Here is a 27,108-nt window from a genome sequence, read left to right as displayed (position 1 = left end):
CTGCCACCCCCTCCTGTCCCTGCCACCCCCCCCTGTGTCCCCAGCCCTGCCACCTCCTCGTGTCCCCTGCGTGTCCCCTTCCTCCTGTCCCTGTCCCACCCCCCTGTCCCTGCCACCCCCCTGTCCCCTGCGCGTCCCCTTCCTCCTGTCCCTGCCACCCCCCGTGTCCCCTTTCTCCTGTCCTACCCCCGTGTCCCCCCCGTGTCCCCAGCCCTGGCCCTCCCGTGTCCTGCAGTGTCCCCAAGTGTCACCCGTGTCCCCTGTGCTTGTCCCCCTCGTGTCTCCTCGCGTGGTGTCCTGGTGGGTGTCACCCAAATGTCTCAGTGTCCCAAGGTGTCCCCCAAATGTCACCAGTGCACCCCCGTGTCCTGTGTCCTGGTGTCCCCCAAATGTCGCTGTAGCCCCAGTGTCCCCGTGTCCCCATGTCCCTGCCCCTCCTATCCCTCGTGTCCCGGTGTCCCCGTGTCCCGGTGTCCCTGTGTCCCGGTGTCCCCGTGTCCCTGTCCCCCGTGTCCCGGTGTCCCGAGCTGTCCCAGTGTCTCTGGGGTGTCCCAAAGGTGACACCCTTTGCCCTCGGGGTGTCCCCGTCCCGTCCCCGCCGTCTCCATGTCCCCCGGGTGTCCTTCAGGTGTCCCCATCCCTGATGTCCCCTGGGCTGTCCCCGGGGTGTCCTTGGAGTGTCCCTCGAGTGTCCCATCCCCGCTGTCCCCGGAGTGTCCCGGGACTGTCCCGGTGTCCCTGTCCCTGATGCCACTGCTGTCCCCAGGATGTCCCGCTGTCCCCGGGGTGTCCTCAGGGTGTCCCATTGTCCCCAGGGTGTCCCGCTGCCCCGGGGTGTCCCTGTCCCTGCTGTCCCGCTGTCCCCAGGGTGTCCCATTGTCCCCAGGGATGTCCCGCTGCCCCAGGGGTGTCCCGGTATCCCCGGGGTGTCCCCGTCCCTGCTGTCCTGTTGTCCCCAGGGTGTCGCGCTGTCCCCAGGGTGTCCCCAGGGTGTCCCAGTGTCCCCAGGGTGTCCCAGTGTCCCCAGGAATGTCGCGCTGCCCCAGGGTGTCCCGCTGTCCCCGGGGTGTCCCCAGGGTGTCCCGGTATCCCCGGGGTGTCCCGTTGTCCCGGGGTGTCCCCGTCCCTTCTGTCCCATTGTCCCCGGGGTGTCCCGGTATCCCCGGGGTGTCCCCGTCCCTGCTGTCCCGTTGTCCCCAGGGTGTCCCAGTGTCCCCAGGGTGTCCCGTTGTCCCCAGGGTGTCCCGCTGCCCCGGGGTGTCCCCAGGGTGTCGCACTGCCCCGGGGTGTCCCCGTCCCTTCTGTCCCGCTGTCCCCGGGGTGTCCCCAGGGTGTCCCGGTATCCCCGGGGTGTCCCCGTCCCTGCTGTCCCGTTGTCCCCAGGCTGTCCCGCTGTCCCCGGGGTGTCCCCAGGGTGCCCCGCTGCCGTGGGGTGTCCCCGTCCCTTCTGTCCCGCTGTCCCCAGTCTGTCCCCATCCCCGCCGTCCCCTCCGTCCCCCCGGTGCCTGCGGTGGCGGTGCCGGTGCCCGGCGGGGCTGTGGCTCCTCCCCGGTGAGTCACGGCGGGGCGGGGCGGTCCCGGTCCCCCCCCCCCGGGCACTTTCCGAGGGGACTCGGCAGCGGGAGCAGCGCCGAGCCCGGGCAGCCCCGATCGCCATGGCCCCGCTCCCGGCCCCGCTCCCCCCGAGCCGCCCCCGGGCCCGGATCGCGCTCCCGGTGCCGCTCCCGGTGCCGCTCCCGTTCCCGGTGCTGCTCCCGGTGCTGCTCCCGGTGCTGCTCCCGCCGCTCGCCGCCTTCAACCTGGAGGCGTCGCGGCCCGAGGTTTTCCGCGGGGCCCCCGGGTCCTTCTTCGGGTTCGCGTTGGATTTTTACCTGCCCGAGCCCCGCAGGTACCGGGAACCGGGAACCGAACCGGGAACCGAACCGGGAACCGAACCGGGACAGGGCGGGGGCCGGGCAGGGAGCGGCCACCGGGAACGGGACGGGCACGGGGGGACCGGGAGCGGCCACGGGAGCGGCACCGGGGAGGGGGAGAGGGACGGGAAGCGGCACCGGGAGCGGCACCGGGACCGGTGGGACGGGGAGAGGCACCGGGAGCGGCACCGGGAGCGGGAGAGGGACGGGAAGCGGTACCGGGAAGGGGGAGAGGGATGGGAAGCGGCACCGGAGCGGTACCGAGAGCGGCCCCGGAGTGGGGCGGGCCCGGTGGGACGGGCACGGGGGGACCGGGAGCGGCCACGGGAAGGGGGAGAGGGACGGGGAGAGGAACCTGGAGCGGGACCGGGACCGGTGGGACGGGAAGCGGCACCGGGAACGGCACCGGGAGCGGCCACCGGGAGCGGCCACCGGGAACGGCCACCGGGAACGGGACGGGCACGGGAGGACCGGGAGCGGCCCCGGGAAGGGGGAGAGGGACGGGCCCGGTGGGACGGGAAGCGGCCCCGGGAAGGGGGAGAGGGACGGGAAGCGGCCCCGGGAAGGGGGAGAGGGACGGGAAGCGGCACCGGGAGCGGTACCGGAGCGGGACGGGCCCGGTGGGACGGGAAGCGGCACCGGGAGCGGCCCCGGTCGGGGCGGGGCGGGGCGGGAGCGCACCGGGAGCGGGATAACGGGAACGGGACAGCGGGAACCGGGAATGGGACGGGCTAACGGGAACGGGAAGTGAGAACCGGGGCCGGGATGGGGGGAAAGGGAGCGGGAACCGGGATCGGGGCGGTCCCGGGGCTGGGCCGGGGCAGCGGGAACCGGGACCGGGGCTCCGGGGCGGGGAATCGGAACCGGGAACCGGGGGTGGGGAGCAGGAAGCGGGGGCCGGGAACGGGAACCGGGAGGGAGGGTCCGGCCCGGGGATCCCCTCCGGTGTCCCCCCGGTGTCCCCCCCTCCCCGCCCCGCCCCGGGGGTCCCGGGGCCCCGCTGCCCCCGGGCCGGAGCGTTTCCTGTAACCGGAGCCGGGAGCGGCCCCGGGGGGCTCGGGGGGGGCTCGGGGGGGGCTCGGGGGGTCCCCGGGAGGGGGAGGGGGCGACACCCGGGCAAGGCCCGGCCGCCCCCTCCCCACAAATCCCCCAGGCGTGACCTCACCGGGAGCACCGGGGGGGTGTCCCCGTGTCCCCCCCGCGCTGCTTTGGGACCCGCCCCGGCCGTGTCACCCCCCTGACCCCCCCGTGTCACCCCCCTGACCCCCCCGTGTCCCCCCCCCAGTGTCAGCATCCTGGTGGGGGCCCCCAAGGCCAACACGAGCCAGCCCAACGTCACCCAGGGGGGGGGCCGTGTTCCGCTGCCCCTGGCCCCCCACGGGCGGCTGCGACCCCATCGACTTCGACCACATCGGTGAGGGGGGGACACGGGGGGGACATCTGGGGACATGGGGACACGGGGGGGCATCGGGGAAACGGGGGGGACATCGGGGCACGGGGGACATGGGGGGACATGGGGACACGTGGGACACTGGGGGGAGATGGGAGATGGGGGGGGATATGGGGGGACATGGGGGGTACAGGGACACACGTGGGACGGGGACAGGGGTGGGGACAAACTCCTCCACGGACAGGGACACAGCGGTGACGCCCCCCAGGACCCCTCTGGAGCCACCCCGGAGCAGCTCCGTGTCCCTGTGTCCGTGCCCCTGTGTCCGTGTGTCCCTGTCCGTGTGTCCGTGTCCCTTTCCCCCCCATGTCCCTCACTCTGTCCCCATCCTCTCTCTGTCCCCATCCCTGTCTCCATGTCCCTATTCCTGTCCCCGTGTCCGTGTCCCTGTCCCCCGTCCCTGTCCCTGTCCCCCTGTCCCTGTCTCCCCCGTGTTCCTGTCTTTGTCCCCATCCTCTCTCTGTCCCCCACGTGTCCCTGTCCCCGTCCCTGTCCCTATTCCTGTCCCCGTGTCCGTGTCCCCATCCCTGTCCCTGTCCCCTGCCCCTCTGTCCCCCACGTGTCCCCATCCCCGTCCCTGTCCCTGTCCCCCTGTCCCTGTCTCCCCCGTGTTCCTGTCTTTGTCCCCATCCTCTCTCTGTCCCCCACGTGTCCCTGTCCCCGTCCCTGTCCCTATTCCTGTCCCCGTGTCCGTGTCCCCATCCCTGTCCCTGTCCCCTGCCCCTCTGTCCCCCACGTGTCCCCATCCCCGTCCCTGTCCCTGTGTCCCTGTGTCCGTGTCCCCCCCATGTCCCTGTCCCCGTGTCCCTGTCCCCATCCCTGTCTCTGTCCCCGCCGTGTCCGTGTCCCTCCCATGTCCCTGTCCCTGTCCCCCTGTCCCCATCCCTATTCCTGTCCCTGTCCCCCAGTCCCTGTCTCTGTCCCCATCCTCTCTCTGTCCCCCCCGTGTCCCTGTCCCCCACGTGTCCCCATCCCTGTCCCTGTCACTATTCCTGTCCCCGTGTCCGTGTCCCTGTGTCCCTATCTCTGTCCCCCCCGTGCCCCTGTGCCCCCCGTGTCCCTGTCCCCATCCCTGTCCCCGCCGTGTCCGTGTCCCCCCCATGTCCCTCTCTCTGTCCCCATTTGTGTCCTCGTGTCCCCGTCCCGGTCCCCGTCCCTGTCTTTGTCCCCATCCTCTCTCTGTCCCCCCCGGGTCCCTGTCCCCCACGTGTCCCTGTCCCTGTGTCCCTGTTCCTGTCCCCGTGTCCGTGTCCCTGTGTCCGTGTCTCCATCCCTGTCCCTGTCCTCCCCATGTCCGTGTCCCCCCCATGTCCCTCTCTCTGTCCCCATTCCTGTACCCGTCCCTGTTCCTGTCCCCGTCCCCACCCCCCGCTGGCCTTGGCTCCGTTAATCATCAACCCGGGGGGACCCGGGGGGGGCTCGGGGGGGGCTCGGGGGGGTCCCCGGAGCTGTGGGGGGGTGGGGGAGGGGCGGGGGGGGTGTCCTGACCCCTGTCCCCCCCCCAGGGACCCGCACCCACGACTTTGGGGGCAACAGCAGCGACAGCGCCGCGCCCGTGGAGTTCAAATCGCTGCAGTGGTTCGGGGCCACCGTGCGGGCTCATAACGGGTCTATACTGGTGAGGGATACTGGGAATACTGGGAGGGACTGGGAGGGACTGGGGGGGACACTGAGGGGCCACCGTGCGGGCTCATAACGGGTCTATACTGGTGAGGGATACTGGGGATACTGGGAGGGACTGGGAGGGACTGGGGGGGACACTGAGGGGCCACAGTGCGGGCCCACAACGGCTCTATACTGGTGAGGGATACTGGGGATACTGGGAGGGACTGGGAGGGACTGGGAGGGACTGGGAGGGACTGGGGGGGATCACCGTGCGGGCCCACAACGGGTCTATACTGGTGAGGGGGACTGGGGATACTGGGAGGGACTGGGGGGACACTGAGGGGCCACCGTGCGGGCTCATAACGGCTCTATACTGGTATGGGGGACTGGGGGAACTGGGAATACTGGGAGGGGCTGGGAGGGACTGGGGGGGCCACCGTGCGGGCTCATAATGGTTCTATACTGGTGAGGGATACTGGGGGGACTGGGAGGGACTGGGGGGGACTGGGAGGGACTGGGTGGGACACCGTGTGTGGCCACAACGGCTTCATACTGGTATGGGGAACTGGGGATACTGGGAGGGACTGGGAGGGACTGGGGGGGACACTGAGGGGCCACCGTGCGGGCTCATAATGGTTCTATACTGGTATGGGGGACTGGGGGGACTGGGAATACTGGGAGGGACTGGGGGGGACACTGAGGGGCCACCGTGCGGGCCCACAACGGCTCTATACTGGTATGGGGGACTGGGGGAACTGGGAGGGACTGGGAGGGACTGGGAGGGACTGGGGGGGACGCTGATGGGACATCGTGCGGGCTCACAACGGCTCTATACTGGTGAGGGATACTGGGGGGACTGGGAGGGACTGGGGGGATCACCGTGCGGGCCCATAACGGGTCTATACTGGTGAGGGATACTGGGGATACTGGGAGGGACTGGGAGGGACTGGGGGGACACTGAGGGGCCACAGTGTGGGCCCACAACGGGTCTATACTGGTATGGGGGACTGGGAATACTGGGAGGGACTGGGAGGGACTGGGAGGGACTGGGGGGACACCGAGGGGCCACCGTGCGGGCTCACGACGGTTCTATACTGGTGAGGGATACTGGGGATACTGGGAGGGACTGGGAGGGATTAAGGGGGGCCACCGTGCGCGCTCATAATGGTTCTATACTGGTGAGGGATACTGGGGGAACTGGGAGGGACTGGGGGGACACCGAGGGGCCACCGTGCGGGCCCACAACGGCTCTATACTGGTATGGGGGACTGGGGATACTGGGAGGGACTGGGAGGGACTGGGAGGGACTGGGTGGGACACCGTGTGTGGCCACAACGGTTCTATACTGTTATGGGGAACTGGGGATACTGGGAATACTGGGAGGGACTGGGGGGGACACTGAGGGGCCACCGTGCGGGCTCACAACGGTTCTATACTGGTGTGGGGGACTGGGGGGACTGGGAGGGACTGGGGGGGCCTGGGGGGGACTGGAGGAGCCACCGTGCGGGCTCATAATGGTTCTATACTGGTGAGGGGGACTGGGGATACTGGGAGGGACTGGGGGGGCCTGGGGGGATCACTGTGCGCGCCCAAAACGACTCCATACTGGTATGGGGGACTGGGAATACTGGGAGGGACTGGGAGGGACTGGGAGGGACTGGGAGGGACTGGGGGGACACTGAGGGGCCACCGTGCGGGCTCACAACGGGTCTATACTGGTGAGGGGGACTGGGGGGACTGGGAGGGACTGGGGGGGCCTGGGGGGGACTGGAGGAGCCACCGTGCGGGCTCATAATGGTTCTATACTGGTGAGGGGGACTGGGGATACTGGGAGGGACTGGGGGGGCCGGGGGGGATCACTGTGCGCGCCCAAAACGACTCCATACTGGTATGGGGGACTGGGAATACTGGGAGGGACTGGGAGGGACTGGGAGGGACTGGGAGGGACTGGGGGGACACTGAGGGGCCACCGTGCGGGCTCACAACGGGTCTATACTGGTGAGGGATACTGGGGATACTGGGGGAACTGGGAGGGACTGGGGGGGACACTGGGGGACGCTGGAGATACTGGTGACATTGGGGGATACTGGGGGACACAGAGGGGACATTGGGGGGCACTGGTGGATACTGGGGGACACTGGGGAGATACTGGGAGGGACTGGGAGGGACTGGGGGGACACGGGGGGGACACTGGGGAGATACTGGGGGATAGTGGGAGACACTGGGAGATACTGGGAGACACTGGGGGACGCCGGGGGGACACTGGGGGGCACTGGTGGATACTGGGGGACACTGGCAGGCACTGGGGAGATACTGGGGGATACTGGGGAGATACTGGGGGACACTGGGGAGATACTGGGAGGACTGGGGGGATACTGGTGGATACTGGGGGACACTGGCAGGCACTGGGGGACATTGGGGGACATTGGGGGGGCACTGGGAGATACTGGGGGGTACTGGGGACACTTTGGGGATACCAGGGGAGCACTGGGGACAATGTGGGGGGACACTGGGGGACATTGGAGGGATTTAGGGGGGGGCACTGGGAGATACTGGGAGACACTGGGGGACACTGGTGGGACACTGAGGGGATAGTGGGGGACACTGGGGTGTACTGGGGGGATACTGGGAGGACTGGGGGGATACTGGGGGGATACTGGGAGACACTGGGGGGCACTGGGGAGATACTGGGGGATACTGGGGAGATACTGGGAGGACTGGGGAGATACTGGGGGATACTGGGGAGATACTGGGAGACATTGGGGAACGCTGGGAGATACTGGGGGATACTGGGGAGATACTGGGAGGACTGGGGAGATACTGGGAGACACTGGGGGGATACTGGAGGATACTGGGGGGACACTGGGGGACACGGGGGGGATACTAGGGGGGAACTGGGAGACACTGGGGAGCACTGGGGGACACTGGTGGACACTGGGGGGATACTGGGGGATACTGGGAGAACACTGGGAGACACTGGGGGGATACTGGGGGATACTGGGAGAACACTGGGAGACATTGGGGGGACACTGGGGGGACACTGGGGCATACTGGGGGACACAGAGGGGACATGGGGGGATACTGGGAGACACTGGGAACACTGGGGGACACTGGGGGATACTGGGGGGATACTGGGAGGACTGGGGGGATACTGGGGGACACTGGGAGTTACTGGGGTGTACTGGGGAGTCCCCCCCGTGCCCCTCCCCCACGGCGCCCCTCCCCCAGGCCTGCGCCCCCCTGTACAGCTGGAGCCCCCCCAAGGACGAGGGGGGGTCCCGCGAGCCCGTGGGCTCCTGCTTCCTGTCCCTCGGCAACTTCTCCAAGTTCGTGGAGTACGCGCCCTGCCGCTCGGGTGAGACCCCGGGACCCCCCCTGAGACCCCCCAGAGACCCCCGGGACCCCCCTCAAATCACCGGGAACACCCTGAGACCCCCGGGACCCCCCCCAAATCACCGGGAACACCAGGACCCCCGGGAACACCCCCAGAGACCCCCGGGAACAGCCAGAGACCCCCGGGACCCCCAGGACCACCCCAGAGACCCCTGGGACCCCCGGGAACACCCCCAGAGACCCCCGGGATCACCCCCAAATCACCGAGACACCGGGACCACCCCCGGGACCCCCCCCAAATCCCTGAGACCCCCGGGAACAGCCAGAGACCCCCGGGACCCCCGGGAACACTCCCAGAGACCCACGAGACCCCCCCAGAGACCCCCGGGACTGCCCCAGGAACACCCAGAGACCCCCGGGACCCCCGGGAACACCCCCAGAGACCCCCGGGACCCCCCCCAAATCACCAGGACCCCCGGGAACAGTCCCAGAGACCCCCGGGACCCCCCCCAAATACCTGCGAACCCCCAAATCACCGAGACCCCCGGGAACACCCTGAGACCCCCGGGACCACCCCCAGAGACCCCCGGGACACCCCCTAAGACCCCCGGGACACCCCCAGAGACCCCCGGGAACAGCCAGAGACCCCTGGGACCGCCCCCAAATCACTGGGACCCCCGGAACCACCCCCGGGACCCCCCCGGGACCACCGGGAACCCCCCAGAGACCCCTTGGAACCCCAGAGACCCCCCCACAAGACCCTCGGGACTGTTGGGACCCCCAGAGCCCCAGGGACCCCTCGGGAATCCCCCAGAGACCCCCGGAGACCCCCAGGGACGCCACCCCAGACCCTTCAGGACCACCCCAGAACCTCCAGAGACCCCCGGACCCTCCCCAAATCCCCCCCGAGCCCCCCATGGGTGTCACAGACCCCTCCCCAAATCCTCCCTGAGACCCCTGGGAGCCCCCAGACCCCCGGGACCCCCCAGGGACCCCCCAGGACCCCCCCAGACCCTTCAGGACCACCCCAGAACCTCCAGAGCCCCCCAGACCCTCCCCAAATCCCCTCAGAGCCCCCGTGGGTGTCACAGACTCCTCCCCAAACCCTCCCTGAGACCCCCAGGGTGACCCCCCCTGGTTCCTGAGGGGGATGGGATGGGGGTGACGCCCCCCGCCCCCCCCGGGACCCCTCCCCTGACCCCCCCGTGCCCCCCCAGACCTGAACTCGGCGGCGGGGCAGGGGTACTGCCAGGGGGGCTTCAGCGCCGAGTTCACCCAGGTGGGGCTGGGGGCGCCGGGGGGGATTTGGGGGGGCTCGAGGGAGGGGTTGGGGGAGATTTGGGGGAGATTTGGGGGGGATTTGAGGGGTCTTGGGGGGGATTTGGGGAGGATTTGGGGGTCTGGGGAGGATTTGGGGGTTTGGGGGGGGGGCTTTGAGGGGGTTTTTGGGGGGATTTGGGGGGGGGTTGGGGTCTGGGGCAGATTTGAGGGGTCTGGGGGGGCTCGAGGGAGGGGTTGGGGGGGATTTGGGGGTCTGGGGAGGATTTGGGTTTTGGGGGGGGTCTTTGAGGGGGTTTTTGGGGGGATTTGGGGGGATTTGAGGCGTTTTGGGGGAATTTGGGGGGATTTGGGGGGGTTTGAGGGGTCTTGGGGGGGATTTGGGGAGGATTTGGGGGTCTGGGGGGGTTCTGGGGGTTTGGGGGGGGTCTTTGAGGCGGTTTTTTGGGGGGATTTGGGGGGATTTGAGGGGTTTTGGGGGAATTTGGGGGGATTTGGGGGGTTTGAGGGGTCTGGGGGGGCTCGAGGGAGGGGTTTAGGGGGGGATTTGAGGGGGATTTGGGGGGGATTTGAGGGGGATTTGGGGGGGATTTGGGGGTCTTGGGGGGATTTGGGGGGGATTTGGGGGGGATTTGGGGGTTTGGGGGGATTTGGGGGGGATTTGGGGGGGATTTGGGGGTTTGGGGGGGGCTTTGAGGGGGTTTTTGGGGGGGATTTGGGGGGTCCTGTGGGGTTCGGGGGGGTTTTGGGGGCGGTTTTTGGGGTTTTTTGGGGGGTCCCGGGGGTCCTGGACTTAGGGGGCTCAGGGGGTGATTTGGGGGTTTTTTTGGGGGCGGGTTTTGGGGGTCCCGGGGGATTTTGGGGGCTCCGGGGCGGTTTTTGGGGGGTCCCGGGGGGTTTTGGGGGTTTGGGGAGTTTGGGGCGTTTTTTGGGGGGATTTCTGGGGGGTTTTGGGGGGGGGTTGAGCAGTTTTGGAGCGGTTTTGGGGGTTTTTTTAGGGGGTCCGGGGAGATTCTGGGGGGGTTTTGGGGTTTTTGGGGGTCCCCGGCTCAGGGGGTTTTTTGGGGAATTTTTTGGGGGGGTTTGGGGCGGTTTTTGGGGTTTTTTGGGGGTCTCGGGCTCAGGGGGGGTTTTGGGGGGTTTTTTTGGGGGGTCCCAGGGGTTTTTTGGGGGGTTTTGGGAGGGGTCCCGGGGGGTTTTGGGGTTTTTGGGGTTTTTGGGCTCCTGTGCTCAGGGGGGAGTTTTGGGGGGTTCAGGGCAGTTTTTGGGGGGATTTTGGGGGGTTTTTTGGGGGGTGCCGGGGGTTTTTTTGGGGGTCCCGGGAGATTTTGGGGGGTTTTTGGGGTTTTTCGGGGTCCCGGGTTCAGGGGGTTTTTGGGGGAGTTTTGGGAGGGGTCCCGGGGGGTTTTGGGGGTTTTTTTGGGGGGATTTTGGGGTTTTTTGGGGTCCCGGGGGTTTTTGGGGGGTCCCGGGCTCTGTGGGTTCAGGGCAGTTTTTGGGGCAGTTTTTGGGGAGGTTTTTGGGGTTTTTAGGGTTTTTGGGGGTCCCGGGCTCAGGGGGGGTTCGTGGGGGGTTCAGGGCGGTTTTTGGGGGGTTTTTGGGGTTTTTTGGGGGTTTTTTTGGGGGTCCCGGGGTTTTTTTTGGGGTTTTTGTGGGGATCCCAGGGCGGTTTTTGGGGTTTTTTTGGGGGGGTTTTAGGGTTTTTGGGGGTCCCGGGCTCAGGGGGGTTTTGGGGGGGGTTTTTTTTGGGGGGTCCCGGGGGATTTTTGGGGTTTTTTTTGGGTTTTTTTGGGGTCCCGTGCTGATGTCCCCGCGCTGTCCCCGCAGAGCGGGCGGGTGCTGCTGGGGGGGCCCGGGAGCTTCTTCTGGCAAGGTGAGAGCGGGACAGGGACACCTGAGTGTCACCTGTGTCACCTGTGTCACCTGTGTCACCTGAGTGTCACCTGTGTCACCTGTGTGTCACTGTGTCACCTGGGTGTCACCTGTGTCACCTGTGTGTCACCGTGTGTGTCACTGTGTCACCTGTGTGTCACTGTGTCACCTGTGTCACCTGTGTGTCACCTGTGTGTCACCTGTGTGTCACCTGTGTCACCTGTGTCACCTGTGTGTCACTGTGTCACCTGGGTGTCACCTGTGTCACCTGGGTGTCATCTGTGTCACCTGTTCCTAATGTCACCTGTGTCACCTGTGTGTCACTGTGTCACCTGAGTGTCACCTGTGTCACCTGGGTCACCTGTGTGTCACTGTGTCACCTGAGTGTCACCTGTGTCACCTGTTCCTAATGTCACCTGGGTCACCTGTGTGTCACTGTGTCACCTGAGTGTCACCTGTGTCACTAATGTCACCTGTGTGTCACCTGTGTGTCACCTGGGTGTCACCTGAGTGTCACCTGGGTGTCACCTGTGTCACCTGTGTGTCACCTGTGTGTCACTGTGTGTCACCAATGTCACTGTGTCACCTGTGTGTCACCTGTCCCTAATGTCACCTGTGTCACCTGAGTGTCACCTGAGTGTCACCTGTGTCACCTGTGTCACCTCTGTGTCACCTGTGTCACCTGGGTGTCACCTGGGTGTCACCTGTGTCACCTGTGTCACCTGAGTGTCACCTGAGTGTCACCTGGGTGTCACCTGGGTGTCACCTGGGTGTCACCTGAGTGTCACCTGTGTCACCTGTGTGTCACCTGTGTCACCTGTGTGTCACCTGTGTGTCACTGTGTGTCACCAATGTCACTGTGTCACCTGTGTGTCACCTGTCCCTAATGTCACCTGTGTCACCTGAGTGTCACCTGAGTGTCACCTGTGTCACCTGTGTCACCTCTGTGTCACCTGTGTCACCTGGGTGTCACCTGGGTGTCACCTGAGTGTCACCTGTGTCACCTGTGTGTCACCTGTGTCACCTGTGTGTCACCTGTGTGTCACCTGTGTCACCTGGGTGTCACCTGTGTGTCACCTGTGTCACCTGTGTCACCTGGGTGTCACCTGTGTCACCTGTGTGTCACTGTGTCACCTGGGTGTCACCTGTGTCACTGTGTCACCTGTGTCACCTGAGTGTCACCTGTGTCACCTGTGTGTCACCTGGGTGTCACTGTGTCACCTGTGTGTCACCTGAGTGTCACCTGTGTGTCACCTGTGTGCTCCTGTGTGTCACTGTGTCACCTGAGTGTCACCTGAGTGTCACCTGGGTGTCACCAATGTCACCTGGGTGTCACCTGTGCCACCTGTGTCACCTGTGTCACCTGAGTGTCACCTGTCCCTAATGTCACCTGTCCCTTGTGTCACCTGTGTGTCACCTGTGTCACCTGGGCCCAATGACCTGGTGTCCCAAGTGTCCCCAATGTCCCCGTTCCCTGTCCCTGTCACTGTCCCCTCCCTGTCCCTGTCCTGAATGTCCCCAGTGTCCCCCAGGACAGGCCATGTCCCCAGTGTCCCCAATGTCCCCAATGTCCCCAATGTCCCCCAGGACAGGTCATGTCCCCAATGTCCCCAATGTCCCCAATGTCCCCGCTGTCCCCCAGGACAGGTCATGTCCCCAGTGTCCCCAATGTCCCCAATGTCCCCGCTGTCCCCCAGGACAGGCCATGTCCCCAGTGTCCCCAATGTCCCCAATGTCCCCCAGGACAGGTCATGTCCCCAATGTCCCCAATGTCCCCAATGTCCCCCAGGACAGGTCATGTCGGCCACCCAGGAGCAGATCGCGGCCGGGAACTTCCCCGAGTACCTGATCCAGGACGTGCCGGGACAGCTCCAGACGGGGCAGGCGGCGCCGAGCCACGATGACAGTTATATGGGTATGGGACATTGGGGACATTGGGGACATTGGGACATTGGGGACATCCTGGGGACATTGGGGACATTGGGGACAGGGACATTGGGGACATCGGTGCCAGCTCTGTGTCCCCCCAGGGTACTCGGTGGCCGTCGGGGAGTTCAGCGGTGACAGCACGCCAGGTGAGTGACAGCGGGGTGACACTGGGGGTGACACCAAGGGGTCCCCACCCCCCTGGCCACCTCCTGAGAGTGTCCCCGTGTCCCTTTGTCCCCTCTGTCCCCTGTCCCTCTGTCCCTCTGTCCCTCTGTCCCTCTGTCCCTCTGTCCCCTGTCCCTCTGTCCCCTTTGTCCCCTCTGTCCCCTGTCCCCTCTGTCCCTGTCCCTCTGTCCCCTGTCCCCCTGTCCCTCTGTCCCTCTGTCCCCTCTGTCCCTCTGTCCCTGTCCCTCTGTCCCCTGTCCCTCTGTCCCTCTGTCCCCTCTGTCCCCACAGATTTCGTGGCCGGTGTCCCCAAGGGCAACCTCACCTATGGCTATGTAAGTGGGGCTGTGACACTTGGGGACATTTGGGGACACTGGGGGGCACTGGGGGGTCCCGGTGCCGGTGTCCCCCCCCCACTGTCTCAGTGTCACCCCCGTTGTCCCCTCGCTGTCCCCTCGCTGTCCCCAGGTCACCATCCTCAACGGCTCCAACATGAGGTCCCTGTACAACTTCTCGGGGAGCAGGTGGGGCCGGGGGGGGTTGGGGGGGGCTGGGGGGGTTTGGGGGGGTTTGGGGGGGGTCCTGGGGGGTTTTTTGGGGGGTCCTGGGAGGTTTTTGGGGGGTTTTGGGGGGATCCTGAGAGGGAATTTGGGGGTCGTGGGGGGATTTGGGGGGGTTCTGGGGGATATTTTTGGGGTCCTGGAGGGTCCCGGGCTGACCTTGGAGGGGTTTTGGGGGTCCTGGGGGGTCGTGGGCTGTCCTTGGGGGGGGTTGGGGTATCCTGAGGGGACTTTGGGGAGGTTTTGGGGGGTCCTGGGGTGTCCTTGGGGAGGTTTGAGGGGGTCGTGGGGGGTCCTGGGGGGGTCCTGAGGGTTTTTTTGGGGTCCCGAGTAGGTTTTGGGGGGGGTCCTGGGGGGTCCTGAGGGAGATTTTGGGGGTCCTGGAGGGGTTTGGGGAGGTTTTTTTGGGGTCCTGGGGTGTCCTTAGGGGGGTTTGGGGGATTCTGAGGGGATTTTGGGGGGTTTTTTTGGGGTCCTGAAGGGTCCTGGGATGTCCTTGGGGGGTCCTGACAGGATTTTGGGGAGGTTTGAGGGGTCCTGGGAGGTCCTGGGGGGGGTCCTGAGGGGGTTTTGGGGGTCCTAGGAGGCTTTTGGGGGGTCCTGGGGTGTCCTTGGGGAGGTTTGAGGGGTCCTGGGGGGTCCTGAGGGTTTTTTGGGGATCCTGAGTGGGTTTTGGGGGGGTCCCGCGGGGTCCTGAGGGAGATTTTGGGGGGGTCCTGGGAGGTTTTTGGGGGATTTTGGGGGTCCTGGAGGGTCCTGGGGTGTTCTTGGGGGGGGTTGGGGGGTTCTGGGGGATATTTTTGGGGTCCTGAGGGGGGTTTGGGGGGTCCTGAAAGGGTCTGGGGGGGATTTGGGGTCCTGGAAGGTCCTGGTGTGTTCTTGGGGGGTCCTGGGAGGGTTTGGGGGGGTCCTGAGGGGTTTTTTTGGGGGCCTGGGGGGTTTTGGGGGGATCCTGGGGGGTCCTGGGGGTCGCAGCCCCCACATCGCCCCCCCCTCCCCCCCCCAGATGGCCTCGTACTTCGGCTACGCCGTGGCGGCCACCGACGTCAACAACGACGGGTGAGGGACCCCGGGACCCCCAAAAAACCCCCTGGACCCCCCCAAAAACCCCCCCGGGACCCCCCCCCCCAAAACTCCAGGGACCCCTGGGACCCCCAAAAACCCCCCGGGACCTCCCCAGAACCACCCTGGGATCCCCCTGAGACATCCCTGGAATCACCAAAACCCCTAAGACCCCCGGGACCCCCCGAAAAACCCCCCCGGGACCCCCCCCAGAACCCCCAAAACCCCCCTGGGACCCCCTGGAACACCTTGGGACATCCCCAGGACCCCCCCAAAAAACTCCCAGGACCCTCTGAGACCTTCCCAGAACCCCCAGAACCCCCCTGGGACCTTCCTGAGACAGCCCCGGGACCCCCCTAAACCCCCAGACCCCCCCAAATCCTCCCCTAATCCCCCGTGCCCCCTCCCCAGCCTCACGGATCTCCTGGTGGGCGCCCCCCTGACCCCTCTGACCCTCCCCAAATCCCCCCCTGACCCCCCCATGCCCCCCAAAATGGCTCAGTGACACACCCAGACCCCCCTAAATCCCCTCCAAATCCCCCCCAGACCCCCCTGACCCCCCCAAAATGTCTCAGTGACCCCCCAGACCCCCCCTGACCCCCCGTGCCCCCTCCCCAGGCTCACGGATCTCCTGGTGGGGCGCCCCCCTGTTCATGGCCCCCCACTCCTGACCCCCCAAACTGGCTCAGTGACCCCCCCAGACCCCCCCCTGACCCCTCCCCATGTCCCCCAGGCTGACAGACCTCCTGGTGGGCGCCCCCCTGTTCATGGCCCCCCCTCCTGACCCCCCTGACCCCCCCTGACCCCCCCAAATTCCCCCCAAATCCCCCTAACCCCCTCCCCATGTCCCCCAGCCTCACGGATCTCCTGGTGGGCGCCCCCCTGTTCATGGCCCGCAGCGGGGCCGGGGGGGCTCGGGAGCTGGGCCGGGTGTACCTGTACCTGCAGGGGGGTGAGGGAGGGGCCCGAGACCCCCCCCAGCCCCCCCAGCCCCCCCTGACCGGAGCCCACGAGTTCGGGAGGTTCGGCAGCGCCATCGCCCCCCTGGGGGACCTGGACCGGGACGGATACAACGGTACCGGGGGGGGGGGGGGGCGGGGGGGGGTTATAGAGGGGTCTGGGGGGGGTTGGGGGGCATTTGGGGGGGTCTGTGGGGTACGGGGGGGATTTTGGGGAGTTTCTGGGGGGGTTTTGGGGGGTTCTGGGGGTGGTCGTGGCCCCTCTCTGCTTCTGGGGTGATTTTGGGGGGGATTTTGGGGTTATTTTGGGGTTATTTTAGGGTGGATTTTGGGGGGATTTTGGGGGGGATTTTGGGGTGATTTTGGGGTTATTTTGGGGTGATTTTGGGGTTATTTTGGGGTGATTTTGGGGTGATTTTGGGGTGATTTTGGAGTTATTTTGGGGTGATTTTGAGGTGATTTTGGGGCGATTTTGGGGTTATTTTGGGGGGGATTTTGGGGTGATTTTGGGGGGATTTTGGGGTTATTTTGGGGTTATTTTGGGGTGAATTTTTGGGTGATTTTGAGGTGGTCACCACCTCCCTCTCTGCTCCGGGGGGGTCCCTTCCCCCCTGACCCCTGACCCCTGCCCCCTGACCCCTGACCCCTGACCCCTGACCCCTGCCCCTCCCTCCCCAGACGTGGCCGTGGGTGCCCCCCTGGGCTCGGACGGTCGCCGCGGGCTCGTGTTCATTTTCCGGGGGGGGGTCTCGGGGCTGCGCCCCCGCCCCGCCCAGGTCCTGCGGGGGCTGGGGGGACCCCGGAGCCAACCCGACTTCTTCGGGGCCGCGCTCAGGGGGGGCAGCGACCTGGACGGCAACGGCTACCCGGGTAATGTCCCCTCCTGTGTCACCTCCTGTGTCACCCCTGTAACCCCCCCCACAACGGCTACCCGGGTAATGTCCTCTCTGTCACCTCCCCTGTCACCTGTGTCACCCCATTGTCACCTCTGTCACGTCATTGTCACCTCCCTGTGTCACCCCTGTGACCCCTCCCACAACGGGTACCCGGGTAATGGCACCTGTGTCACCTCCCCTGTCACCTGTGTCACCTCATTGTCACCTCCCTGTGTCATCCCTGTAACCCCCCCACAATGGATACCCGGGTAATGGCGCTGTGTCACCTCTGTCACCTCATTGTCACCTCATTGTCACCTCATTGTCACCTCCCTGTCACCTCCTGTGTCACCTCCCTGTGTCACCTCTGTCATCCCCCACACAACGGGTACCCGGGTAATGTCACCTGTGTCACCTCTGTCACCTCTGTCACCTCCCTGTGTCACCCCTGTCATCCCCCTGTGACCCCCCCACAATGGATACCCGGGTAATGGCACTGTCACCTCATTGTCACCTCATTGTCACCTCTGTCACCTGTGTCACCTCCTGTGTCACCTGTGTCACCTCATTGTCACCTCATTGTCACCTCATTGTCACCTCCCTGCGATCCCCCTGTGCCCACCCCCACAACGGGGACCCGGGTAATGTCCCCTGTGTCACCTCCCTGTGTCACTGTCACCTCCCTGTCACCTCATTGTCACCTCCCTGTGCCCACCCCCACAACGGATACCCGGGTAATGTCCCCTGTGTCACCTCTGTCACCTCATTGTCACCTCCCTCTGCCACCTCCCTGTGACCCTCCCACAACGGCTACCCGGGTAATGTCCCCTCCTGTGTCACCTCCCTGTGTCACTGTCACCTCCCTGTCACCTCATTGTCACCTCCTGTGTCACCCCTGTCACCTCATTGTCACCTCATTGTCACCTCATTGTCACCCCTGCCATCCCCCACACAACGAATACCCGGGTAATGTCCCCTCCTGTGTCACCTGTGTCACCTCATTGTCACCTCCCTGTGTCACCTGTGTCATCCCTCTGTCACCCCACACAACGGCTACCCTGTCCCTGTGTCCTCTGTCCCTGTCCCGATGTCCCCCCGATGTCCCTCCTGCCCCTGTCCTGTCCCCTGTCTCCCTCCATTCGCCCCGTCCCCTCTGTCCCGATGTCCCCTCGATGTCCCCTCGACGTCCCCCTGTCCCTGTGTCCTCTGTCCCTGTCCCCTGTCCTCCCCGATGTCCCCCTGATCCCCCTCAGCCCCCCTCGATGTCCCTTTGTCCCTTTCTCTGTCCCTGTCCCCACCATGTCCCCCCGATGTCCACCTGTCCCCCCGCTGTCCCTTTGTCCCCCCCGCTGTCCCTTTGTCCCCCCCGCTGTCCCTTTGTCCCCTCGACCCCCCGCTGTCCCTTTGTCCCCCCCTGACCCCTCTGTCCCCTCAGATCTCCTCGTTGGCGCCTTCGGGGCGGACACGGCGCTGGTGTACAGGTGAGTGTCACCCATGTCACCTCTGTGTCACCTCTATGTCACCCCTGGGGGGTCCGGGGGTGTCCCTGACCCTCTGTGTCACCCCTGTGTCACCTCTGTGTCACCTCTGTGTCACCCCTGTGTCACCTCTGTCACCCCCAGGGGTGTCCGGGGGTGTCCCTGACCCTCTGTGTCACCCCTGTGTCACCTCTGTGTCACCTCTGTCACCCTCTGGGGGTCCTGGGGGTGTCCCTGACCCTCTGTGTCACCCCTGTGTCACCTCTGTGTCCCCTGGGGGGTCCGGGGGTGTCCCTGACCCTCTGTGTCACCCCTGTGTCACCCCTGTGTCACCTGTGTCACCCCCTGTGGTGTCCCCGGGGTGTCCCTGACCCTCTGTCCCCCCCCAGGGGTCGCCCCATTGTCCACGCCAGCGCCACCCTGGCCATTGTCCCCACCATGATCAACCCCGAGGAGCGCGGCTGCGTCCTGGCCACGGGACACGCCGTGCCGTGGTGCGAGAGAGGGGACAGTGGGGACAGGGAGGGGACAGGGAACATGGGGACAGCCAGGGGACAATGGGGACACAGAGGGGACAGGGGACATGGGCACGGGACACGCGGTGCCATGGTGCGAGAGAGGGGACAGTGGGGACAGGGGACAGGGGACAGGGGACAATGGGGACAGCGAGGGGACAATGGGGACAATGGGGACACGGGGGACAGGGACATGGGCACGGGACACGCGGTGCCGTGGTGCGAGAGAGGGGACAGTGGGGACAGTGGGGACACGGGGGACATGGGCACGGGACACGCGGTGCCGTGGTGCGACAGGGACAGGGGACAATGGGGACAGGGGACAATGGGGACAATGGGGACAGGGACAGGGGACAGGGGACAGCGAGGGGACAATGGGGACAATGGGGACAGGGAGGGGACAGGGGACATGGGCACGGGACACGCGGTGCCGTGGTGTGAGAGAGGGGACAATGGGGACAGTGGGGACAGCGAGGGGACAATGGGGACAGGGGACAATGGGGACACGGAGGGGACAATGGGGACAATGGGGACAGGGAGGGGAGAATGGGGACAGAGAGGGGACAGGGAGGGGACATGGGACAGGCGGTGCCATGGTAGGACAGGGACAGGGGACAGGGAGGGGACAATGGGGACAGTGGGGACAGGGGACAGGGGACAGGGGACAGGGACATGGGACAATGGGGACAATGGGGACAGGGAGGGGACAGGGACATGGGCACGGGACACGCGGTGCCATGGTGGGACAGGGGACAGTGGGGACAGGGGACAGTGGGGACAGGGGACAGGGACAGGGGACACGTGGTGCCGTGGTGCGACAGGGACAGGGAGGACAGCGAGGGGACAATGGGGACAGGGAGGGGACAATGGGGACATGGGGACAGCGAGGGGACAATGGGGACATGGGGGACATGGGCACGGGACACGCGGTGCCGTGGTGCGACAGGGAGGGGACAGGGGACAATGGGGACACGGGGGACATGGGCACGGGCAGTGCCGTGGTGCGACAGGGAGGGGACAACGGGGACAGGGACAGTGACAGGGACAGGGGACAGGCGGTGCCATGGTGGGACAGGGAGGGGACAGGGGACAGCGGGGACAGGGGACAATGGGGACAGGGACAGGGGACACGGGACAGGCGGTGCCATGGTGGGACAGGGGACAGGGACGGGGACAGGGACAGGGAGGGGACAGCGGGGACAGGGAGGGGACAGCGGGGACAGAGAGGGGACACTGGGAGGGGAATTGGGGACAGTGGGTGGGGAATTGGGAGTGGGGGGGACATTGGGACAGGAGAGGGGGACATGGGGACACTGGGGAGGAGGGAATTGGGGACATTGAGGTGGAACTGGGGACACTGGGGTGGAACTGGGGACACCGAGGGGCTCACGGTGCCACCCCTGTGTCCCCTCCCCGCAGTGTCAATGTCACCTTCTGCCTGAACGCCTCGGGACGTCACCTGCCCGGGCCCATCGGTGAGGGGACAGTGGGGAGGGGACACGGGGACAGCGAGGGGGACACGGAGACACCGGGAGGGGACATCGGGACAGCGGGGGGACAGGGGGACATCGGGGAGGGGACACCGGGAGGGGACACCGGGGGGGAGGACAGCGGGGACACTGGGGAGGGGACACGGGGACAGCGGGGGGACACGGGGGGGACAGGGGAGGGGACATTGGGAGGGACACGGGGACATCAGCTGGACAGGGGACATGGAGGGAATGAATCGCGGGGACAAACGGGGACATCCCGAGGGGGACAGGGCAGCCATGGGGACACCACGGGGACACGGGGGCTGTCCCCGACGTGTCCCCGCTGTGTCGTGGTGTCCTGTGGTGTCCCTGACGTGTCCCCTCTCTGTCCCCCTGTCCCCTCTCTGTCCTCTCGCTGTCCTCGTGTCCCTGTGGTGTCCCCTCGCTGTCCCCTCTGTGTCCCCTCTCTGTCCCCTGTGTGTCCCCGCTCTGTCCCCTCTCTGTCCCCGCGCTGTTCCCGTGTTCCTGTGGTGTCCCCTCTCTGTCCCCCCTGTCCCCGCTGTCCCCTCTGTGTCCCCTGTCCCCGTGTCCTCTCGCTGTCCCCTCTCTGTCCCCCCCGTCCCCTGTCCCCCTGTCCCTGACGTGTCCCCTCGCTGTCCCCGTGTCCCCCTGTCCCCTCTCTGTCCCCTGTGTGTCCCCTGTCCCCTCTGTGTCCCCTGTCTGTCCCCGTGGTGTCCCCTGTCTGTCCCCTGTCCCCTCGCTGTCCCCTCTCTGTCCTCTTTCTGTCCCCGCTGTCCCCCTGTCCCCGTGTCCCCGCTCTGTCCCCTCTGTGTACCCTGTCCCCTCTCTGTCCCCTGTCCTTGTGTCGCCTGTGTGTCCCCTGTCCCCCTGTCCCCTGTCCCCTCTCTGTCCCCTCTCTGTCCCCTGTCCTTGTGTCGCCTGTGTGTCCCCTGTCCCCCTGTCCCCTGTCCCCTCTCTGTCCCCTCTCTGTCCCCTCTCTGTCCCCTCTCTGTCCCCTCTCTGTCCCCTGTCTCCTGTGTGTCCCCTGTCCCCGTGTCCACGTGTCCCCCTGTCCCCTGTCCCCTCTCTGTCCCCTGTGTGTCCCCCGTGTGTCCCCTGTGTGTCCCCTGTCCCCTGTGTGTCCCCTCTCTGTCCCCCTGTCCCCACCGTGTCCCCTGTCCCCTGTCTGTCCCCGCTCTGTCCCCCTGTCCCCTGTGTGTCCCCTGTCCCCTCTCTGTCCCCTGTCCCCTGTGTGTCCCCTGTCCCCCCCGCTGTCCCCTCTCTGTCCCCTGTCCCCCGTGTGTCCCCTGTCCCCTCTCTGTCCCCTCTCTGTCCCCCGTGTGTCCCCTGTGTGTCCCCTCTGTGTCCCATGTCCCCTGTGTGTCCCCGCTCTGTCCCCTCTCTGTCCCCTCTCTGTCCCCTGTCCCCTGTCCCCTGTGTCCCCTGTCCCCTGTCTGTCCCCTCTCTGTCCCCCCTGTGTCCCCCGTGTGTCCCCTGTCGCCAGGGCTGGCTCTGGAGCTCTCCGTGGACGCGCCCAAGCCGGGGGGGTCGCGGCGCGCGCTGTTCCTGGGGGGGGGCGCGGGGGGGGCGCTCCCCTCCCCCACCCGGAACCTGAGCCTGGAGGTGCCCAACGGGGGGACCCCGAGGTGCCGGACACTGGGGGTGTACCTGAGGGTAAGGAACCCCAAAATAACAAAAATATCCCAAAATAACCTGAAATAATCCAAAATATCCCAAATCACACCCGGACCCCGCAGTGCCGGACACTGGGGGTGTACCTCAGGGTAAGGGACACAAAATATCCCAAAAAATATCCTAAAATATCCTAAAATATCCTAAAATAATCCAAAATATCCCAAATCACACCGGGACCCCGCGGTGCCGGACACTGGGGGTGTACCTCAGGGTAAGGAACCCCAAAATAACCAAAAATAACCCAAAACCAACCCAAAATATCCTAAAATAACCTGAAATAACCCAAAAATAACCTGAAATATCCTAAATCACACCGGGACCCCGAGGTGCCGGACACTGGCCGTGTACCTGAGGGTAAGGAACAAAAAAATATATCAAAAATATCCTAAAATATCCTGAAATAATCCAAAATAACCTGAAATAACCTGAAATAATCCAAAATATCCTAAATCACACCGGGACCCCGAGGTGCCGGACACTGGGGGTGTACCTGAGGGTAAGGGACACAAAAATATCCCAAAATATCCCAAAAATATCCTAAAATATCCTAAAATATCCTAAAATATCCTGAAATATCCTAAATCACACCGGGACCCCGAGGTGCCGGACACTGGGGGTGTACCTCAGGGTAAGGGACAAAAAATAATCCAAAATATCCCAAAAATATCCTAAAATAATCCAAAATATCCTAAAATATCCTAAAATAGCCTGAAATAACCCAAAATATCCTAAAATATCCCAAATCACACCCAGACCCCGAGGTGCCGGACACTGGGGGTGTTCCTGAGGGTAAGGGACACAAAATAACCCAAAAATATCCTAAAATATCCTGAAATAATCCAAAATATCCCAAATCACACCGGGACCCCGAGGTGCCGGACACTGGGGGTGTACCTGAGGGTAAGGAACCCCAAAATATCCCAAAAAATATCCCAAAATAATCCAAAATAATCCAAAATAATCCAAAATATCCTAAATCACACCGGGACCCCGAGGTGCCGGACACTGGGGGTGTTCCTCAGGGTAAGGGACCCCAAAATAACCCAAAAATATCCTAAAATAATCCAAAATATCCTGAAATAACCTGAAATAACCCAAAATACATCGGGACCCCGAGGTGCCGGACACTGGGGGTGTACCTGAGGGTAAGGGACAAAAAAATATCCTAAAATATCCTAAAATAACCTGAAATAATCCAAAATATCCTAAAATAACCCAAATCACACCCGGACCCCGAGGTGCCGGACACTGGGGGTGTACCTGAGGGTAAGGGACAAAAAAATATCCTAAAATAATCCAAAATATCCTAAAATAATCCAAAATATCCCAAAATAACCCCAAATATCCCAAAAAATATCCTAAAATAACCTGAAATAATCCAAATCACACCCAGACCCCGAGGTGCCGGACACTGGGGGTGTTCCTCAGGGTAAGGGACAAAAAATATCCTAAAATAATCCAAAATATCCTAAAATAATCCAAAATATCCTAAAATATCCCAAATCACACCGGGACCCCGCGGTGCCGGACACTGGGGGTGTACCTCAGGGTAAGGGACAAAAAAATATATCAAAAATATCCTAAAATATCCTGAAATATCCTAAAATAACCTAAAATATCCTAAAATAACCTGAAATAACCCAAAATATCCTAAAATAACCCAAAATAATCCAAAATATCCCAAATCACACCCGGACCCCGCGGTGCCGGACACTGGGGGTGTTCCTCAGGGTAAGGGACAAAAAAATATCCTGAAATATCCTAAAATAACCTGAAATAATCCAAAAATATCCTAAAATAACCTGAAATATCCTAAATCACACCCGGACCCCGAGGTGCCGCACGCTGGAGGTGTTCCTCAGGGTAAGGGACAAAAAATATCCTAAAAATATCCTAAAATAATCCAAAATATCCTAAATCACCCCTGGGACCCCGCGGTGCCGGACACTGGGGGTGTTCCTCAGGGTAAGGAACCCAAAATATCCCAAAATATACAAAAAATATCCTAAAATAATCCAAAATAACCTGAAATAACCCAAAATAACCCAAAATATCCCAAATCACACCCGGACCCCGCGGTGCCGGACACTGGGGGTGTTCCTCAGGGTAAGGGACACAAAAATATCCCAAAAATGTCCTAAAATATCCTAAAATAACCTGAAATAACCGAAAATACCCCCGGGACCCCAAAAAACACAGCCGGGACCCCAAAACAGCCCGAAATCAACCAAAACACAACCCGCAAATAACCTGAAAACAATCCGAAAACACTCCTGGGACCCCAAAACAATCCAAAAATAACCCGAAGACAACCCAAAAACACCCCCAGGACCCCAAAACAACCCGAAAATAACCCGAAAATTACCCGAAAACAATCCTGGGACCCCAAAAACAACCCGAAAATAACCCGACAATAACCCGAAAATACCTCCGGGACCCCAAAAACATCCCCGGGACCCCAAAACAATCCGAAAATAACCCAAAAACAACATGGAAACAACCAAAAATAACCCGAAAATAACCCGAAAATACACCCAGGACCCCAAAACAACCCGAAAACACCCCCGGGACCCCAAAACAACCCCAAAACAACCCGAAAATAACCGGAAAATAACCCGAAAATTACCCGAAAACAATCCTGGGACCCCAAAAACAACCCGAAAATAACCCGAAGACAACCCAAAAACACCCCTGCGACCCCAAAACAACCCCGGGACCCCAAAAACACCCACGGGACCCCGTAACAACCCCGAAACAACCCAAAAATAACCGGAAAATAACCCGAAAATTACCCGAAAACACTCCTGCGACCCCAAAACAACCCGAAAATACCCCCGGGACCCCAAAAAACACCCCCAGGACCCCAAAACAGCCCAAAAACACCCCCGGGACCCTAAAAAACACAGTCGGGACCCCAAAACAACCGAAAAACAACCCGAAGACAACCCGAAAATAACCCGACAATAACCCGAAAACAACCCGAGAACACTCCTGGGACCCCAAAAGAACCAAAAAATAACCGGAAAATAACCCGAAAATTACCCGAAAACACTCCTGGGACCCCAAAAGAACCAAAAAATAACCCGAAAAAACACAGTCGGGACCCCAAAACAGCCCAAAAAATCCAAAAAACAACCCCAAAACAACCCGAAAATAACCAAAAAACCACCCGAAAATAACCCGACAATACCTCTGGGACCCCAAAAACACCCCCGGTGCCACTCCTGTCCCTGTCCCTGTCCCTGTCCCCAGAACGAGTCCGAGTTCCGGGACAAGCTGTCGCCCATCCCGGTGTCGCTGTCGCTGTCACTGGACCCGGCCGTGTCCCCTCCCCCGCCGGGGCTGTCCCCGCTGCTGGCGCCGAGCACGCGCACGCGCCTGGAGGCCAAGGTAGGCGTGGCACTGTCACCTGTGTCACCTGTGTGTCACCTGTGTCACCTGTGTCACCTGTGTGTCACCTGTGTCACCTGTGTGTCACCTGTGTCACCTGTGTCACAATGTCACTGTCACCTGTGTCACCTGTGTGTCACCTGTGTCACCTGTGTCACCTCTGTGTCACCTGTGTCACCTGTGTGTCACCTGTGTCACCTGTGTCACAATGTCACTGTCACCTGTGTCACCTGTGTGTCACCTGTGTGTCACCTGTGCCACCTCTGTGTCACCTGTGTGTCACCTGTGTCACCTGTGTGTCACCTGTGTGTCACTGTGTCACCTCTGTGTCACCTGTGTCACCTGTGTCACTGTGTGTCACCTCTGTGTCACTGTGTGTCACCTGTGTGTCACCTGTGTGTCACCTGTGTGTCACCTGTGTCACCTGTGTGTCACCTGTGTCACCGTGTCACCTGTGTCACCTGTGTCACTGTGCCACCTCTGTGTCACCTCTGTGTCACCGTGTCACCTGTGTCACCTGTGTCACTGTGCCACCTCTGTGTCACCTCTGTGTCACCTCTGTGTCACCGTGTCACCTGTGTCACTGTGTCACCTGTGCCACCTCTGTGTCGCTGATTTGTCCCTCCTGTGACCCCCAGCTCACCCCCATGTCACGCTGTGCCACCCAGTGTCCCCATGTCCCCCATCTCGCTGATGTCCCCGTGTCCCCGTGTCCCCGTGTCCCCGTGTCCCCGTGTCCCCTCAGCCGTGTCCCCGTGTCCCTCTCGCCCTGATGTCCCCTCACCCCTGTCCCCATGTCCCCTTCACCTCTGATGTCCCCTCACCCTGTGTCCCTGTCACCCCTGTCCTGATGTCCCCTCCCCGTGTCCCCATGTCCCTATCACTCCAATGTCCCCATGTCCCCGTGTCCCCGTGTCCCCTCACCCATGTCCCCTGACCCCGTGTCCCTCTCACCCTGATGTCCCCATGTCCCCATCACCCTGCTGATGTCCCCTCACCCGTGTCCCCTCACTCGTGTCCTCGTGTCCCCATCACTCCAATGTCCCCATGTCCGTTGTCCCCGTGTCCCCGTGTCCCCTCACCCGTGTCCCCTCACCCTGATGTCCCCGTGTCCCCATCACTCCAATGTCCCCGTGTCCCCATGTCACCATGTCCCCTCACCCGTGTCCCCGTGTCCCCTCACCCGTGTCCCCTCACCCGTGTCCCCGTGTCCCCTCACCCGTGTCCCCGTGTCCCCAGGCTCACATCCAGCTGGACTGCGGTGAGGACAATGTCTGTGTGCCCGACCTGCAGCTGGAGGCCACCGCGTAAGGGACAGGGGGACAGAGGGGACAGGGGGGGGGGACAGCGGGACAGGGAGGGGACAACGGGGACAGGGGAGGGGACAGCGGGGACAGCGGGACAGGGGGGACAGGGAGGGGACAGCGGGGACAGGGGGGACAGGGAGGGGACAGCGGGGACAGGGGGGACAGCGGGGACAGGGGGACAGAGAGGGGACAGAGGGGACAGGGGGGACAGGGAGAGGACTGGGAGGGGACAGAGGGGACAGGGAGGGGA

At 63.5% G+C, this 27,108-nt stretch overlaps 1 protein-coding gene across 1 annotated transcript in view; it reads left to right on the top strand.

Annotated features, from left to right (window-relative positions):
* Positions 1–1,655: 1,655 nt before the first annotated feature.
* The window catches only part of ITGA5 (integrin subunit alpha 5), a 35,597-nt gene continuing 10,144 nt past the window's right edge, over positions 1,656–27,108 (top strand). Inside the window, 20 exon segments of the mRNA XM_033083089.1 lie at positions 1,656–1,888; positions 3,199–3,256; positions 3,258–3,327; positions 4,869–4,981; positions 8,197–8,323; positions 9,519–9,580; positions 11,407–11,452; positions 13,241–13,366; positions 13,482–13,526; positions 13,837–13,880; positions 14,014–14,066; positions 15,108–15,164; positions 16,022–16,242; positions 16,805–16,996; positions 18,437–18,482; positions 18,869–18,973; positions 20,414–20,469; positions 21,971–22,140; positions 25,414–25,551; positions 26,791–26,858. Coding sequence (XP_032938980.1) covers positions 1,656–1,888; positions 3,199–3,256; positions 3,258–3,327; positions 4,869–4,981; positions 8,197–8,323; positions 9,519–9,580; positions 11,407–11,452; positions 13,241–13,366; positions 13,482–13,526; positions 13,837–13,880; positions 14,014–14,066; positions 15,108–15,164; positions 16,022–16,242; positions 16,805–16,996; positions 18,437–18,482; positions 18,869–18,973; positions 20,414–20,469; positions 21,971–22,140; positions 25,414–25,551; positions 26,791–26,858 — 2,030 coding nt within the window.

Source organism: Catharus ustulatus, chromosome 31, assembly GCF_009819885.2.
Source record: "Catharus ustulatus isolate bCatUst1 chromosome 31, bCatUst1.pri.v2, whole genome shotgun sequence".
In the NCBI taxonomy this organism is placed as follows: domain Eukaryota; kingdom Metazoa; phylum Chordata; class Aves; order Passeriformes; family Turdidae; genus Catharus; species Catharus ustulatus.
Note: the sequence above shows the minus strand (reverse complement) of the source record. Positions and strands in the feature narration are given on the sequence as shown.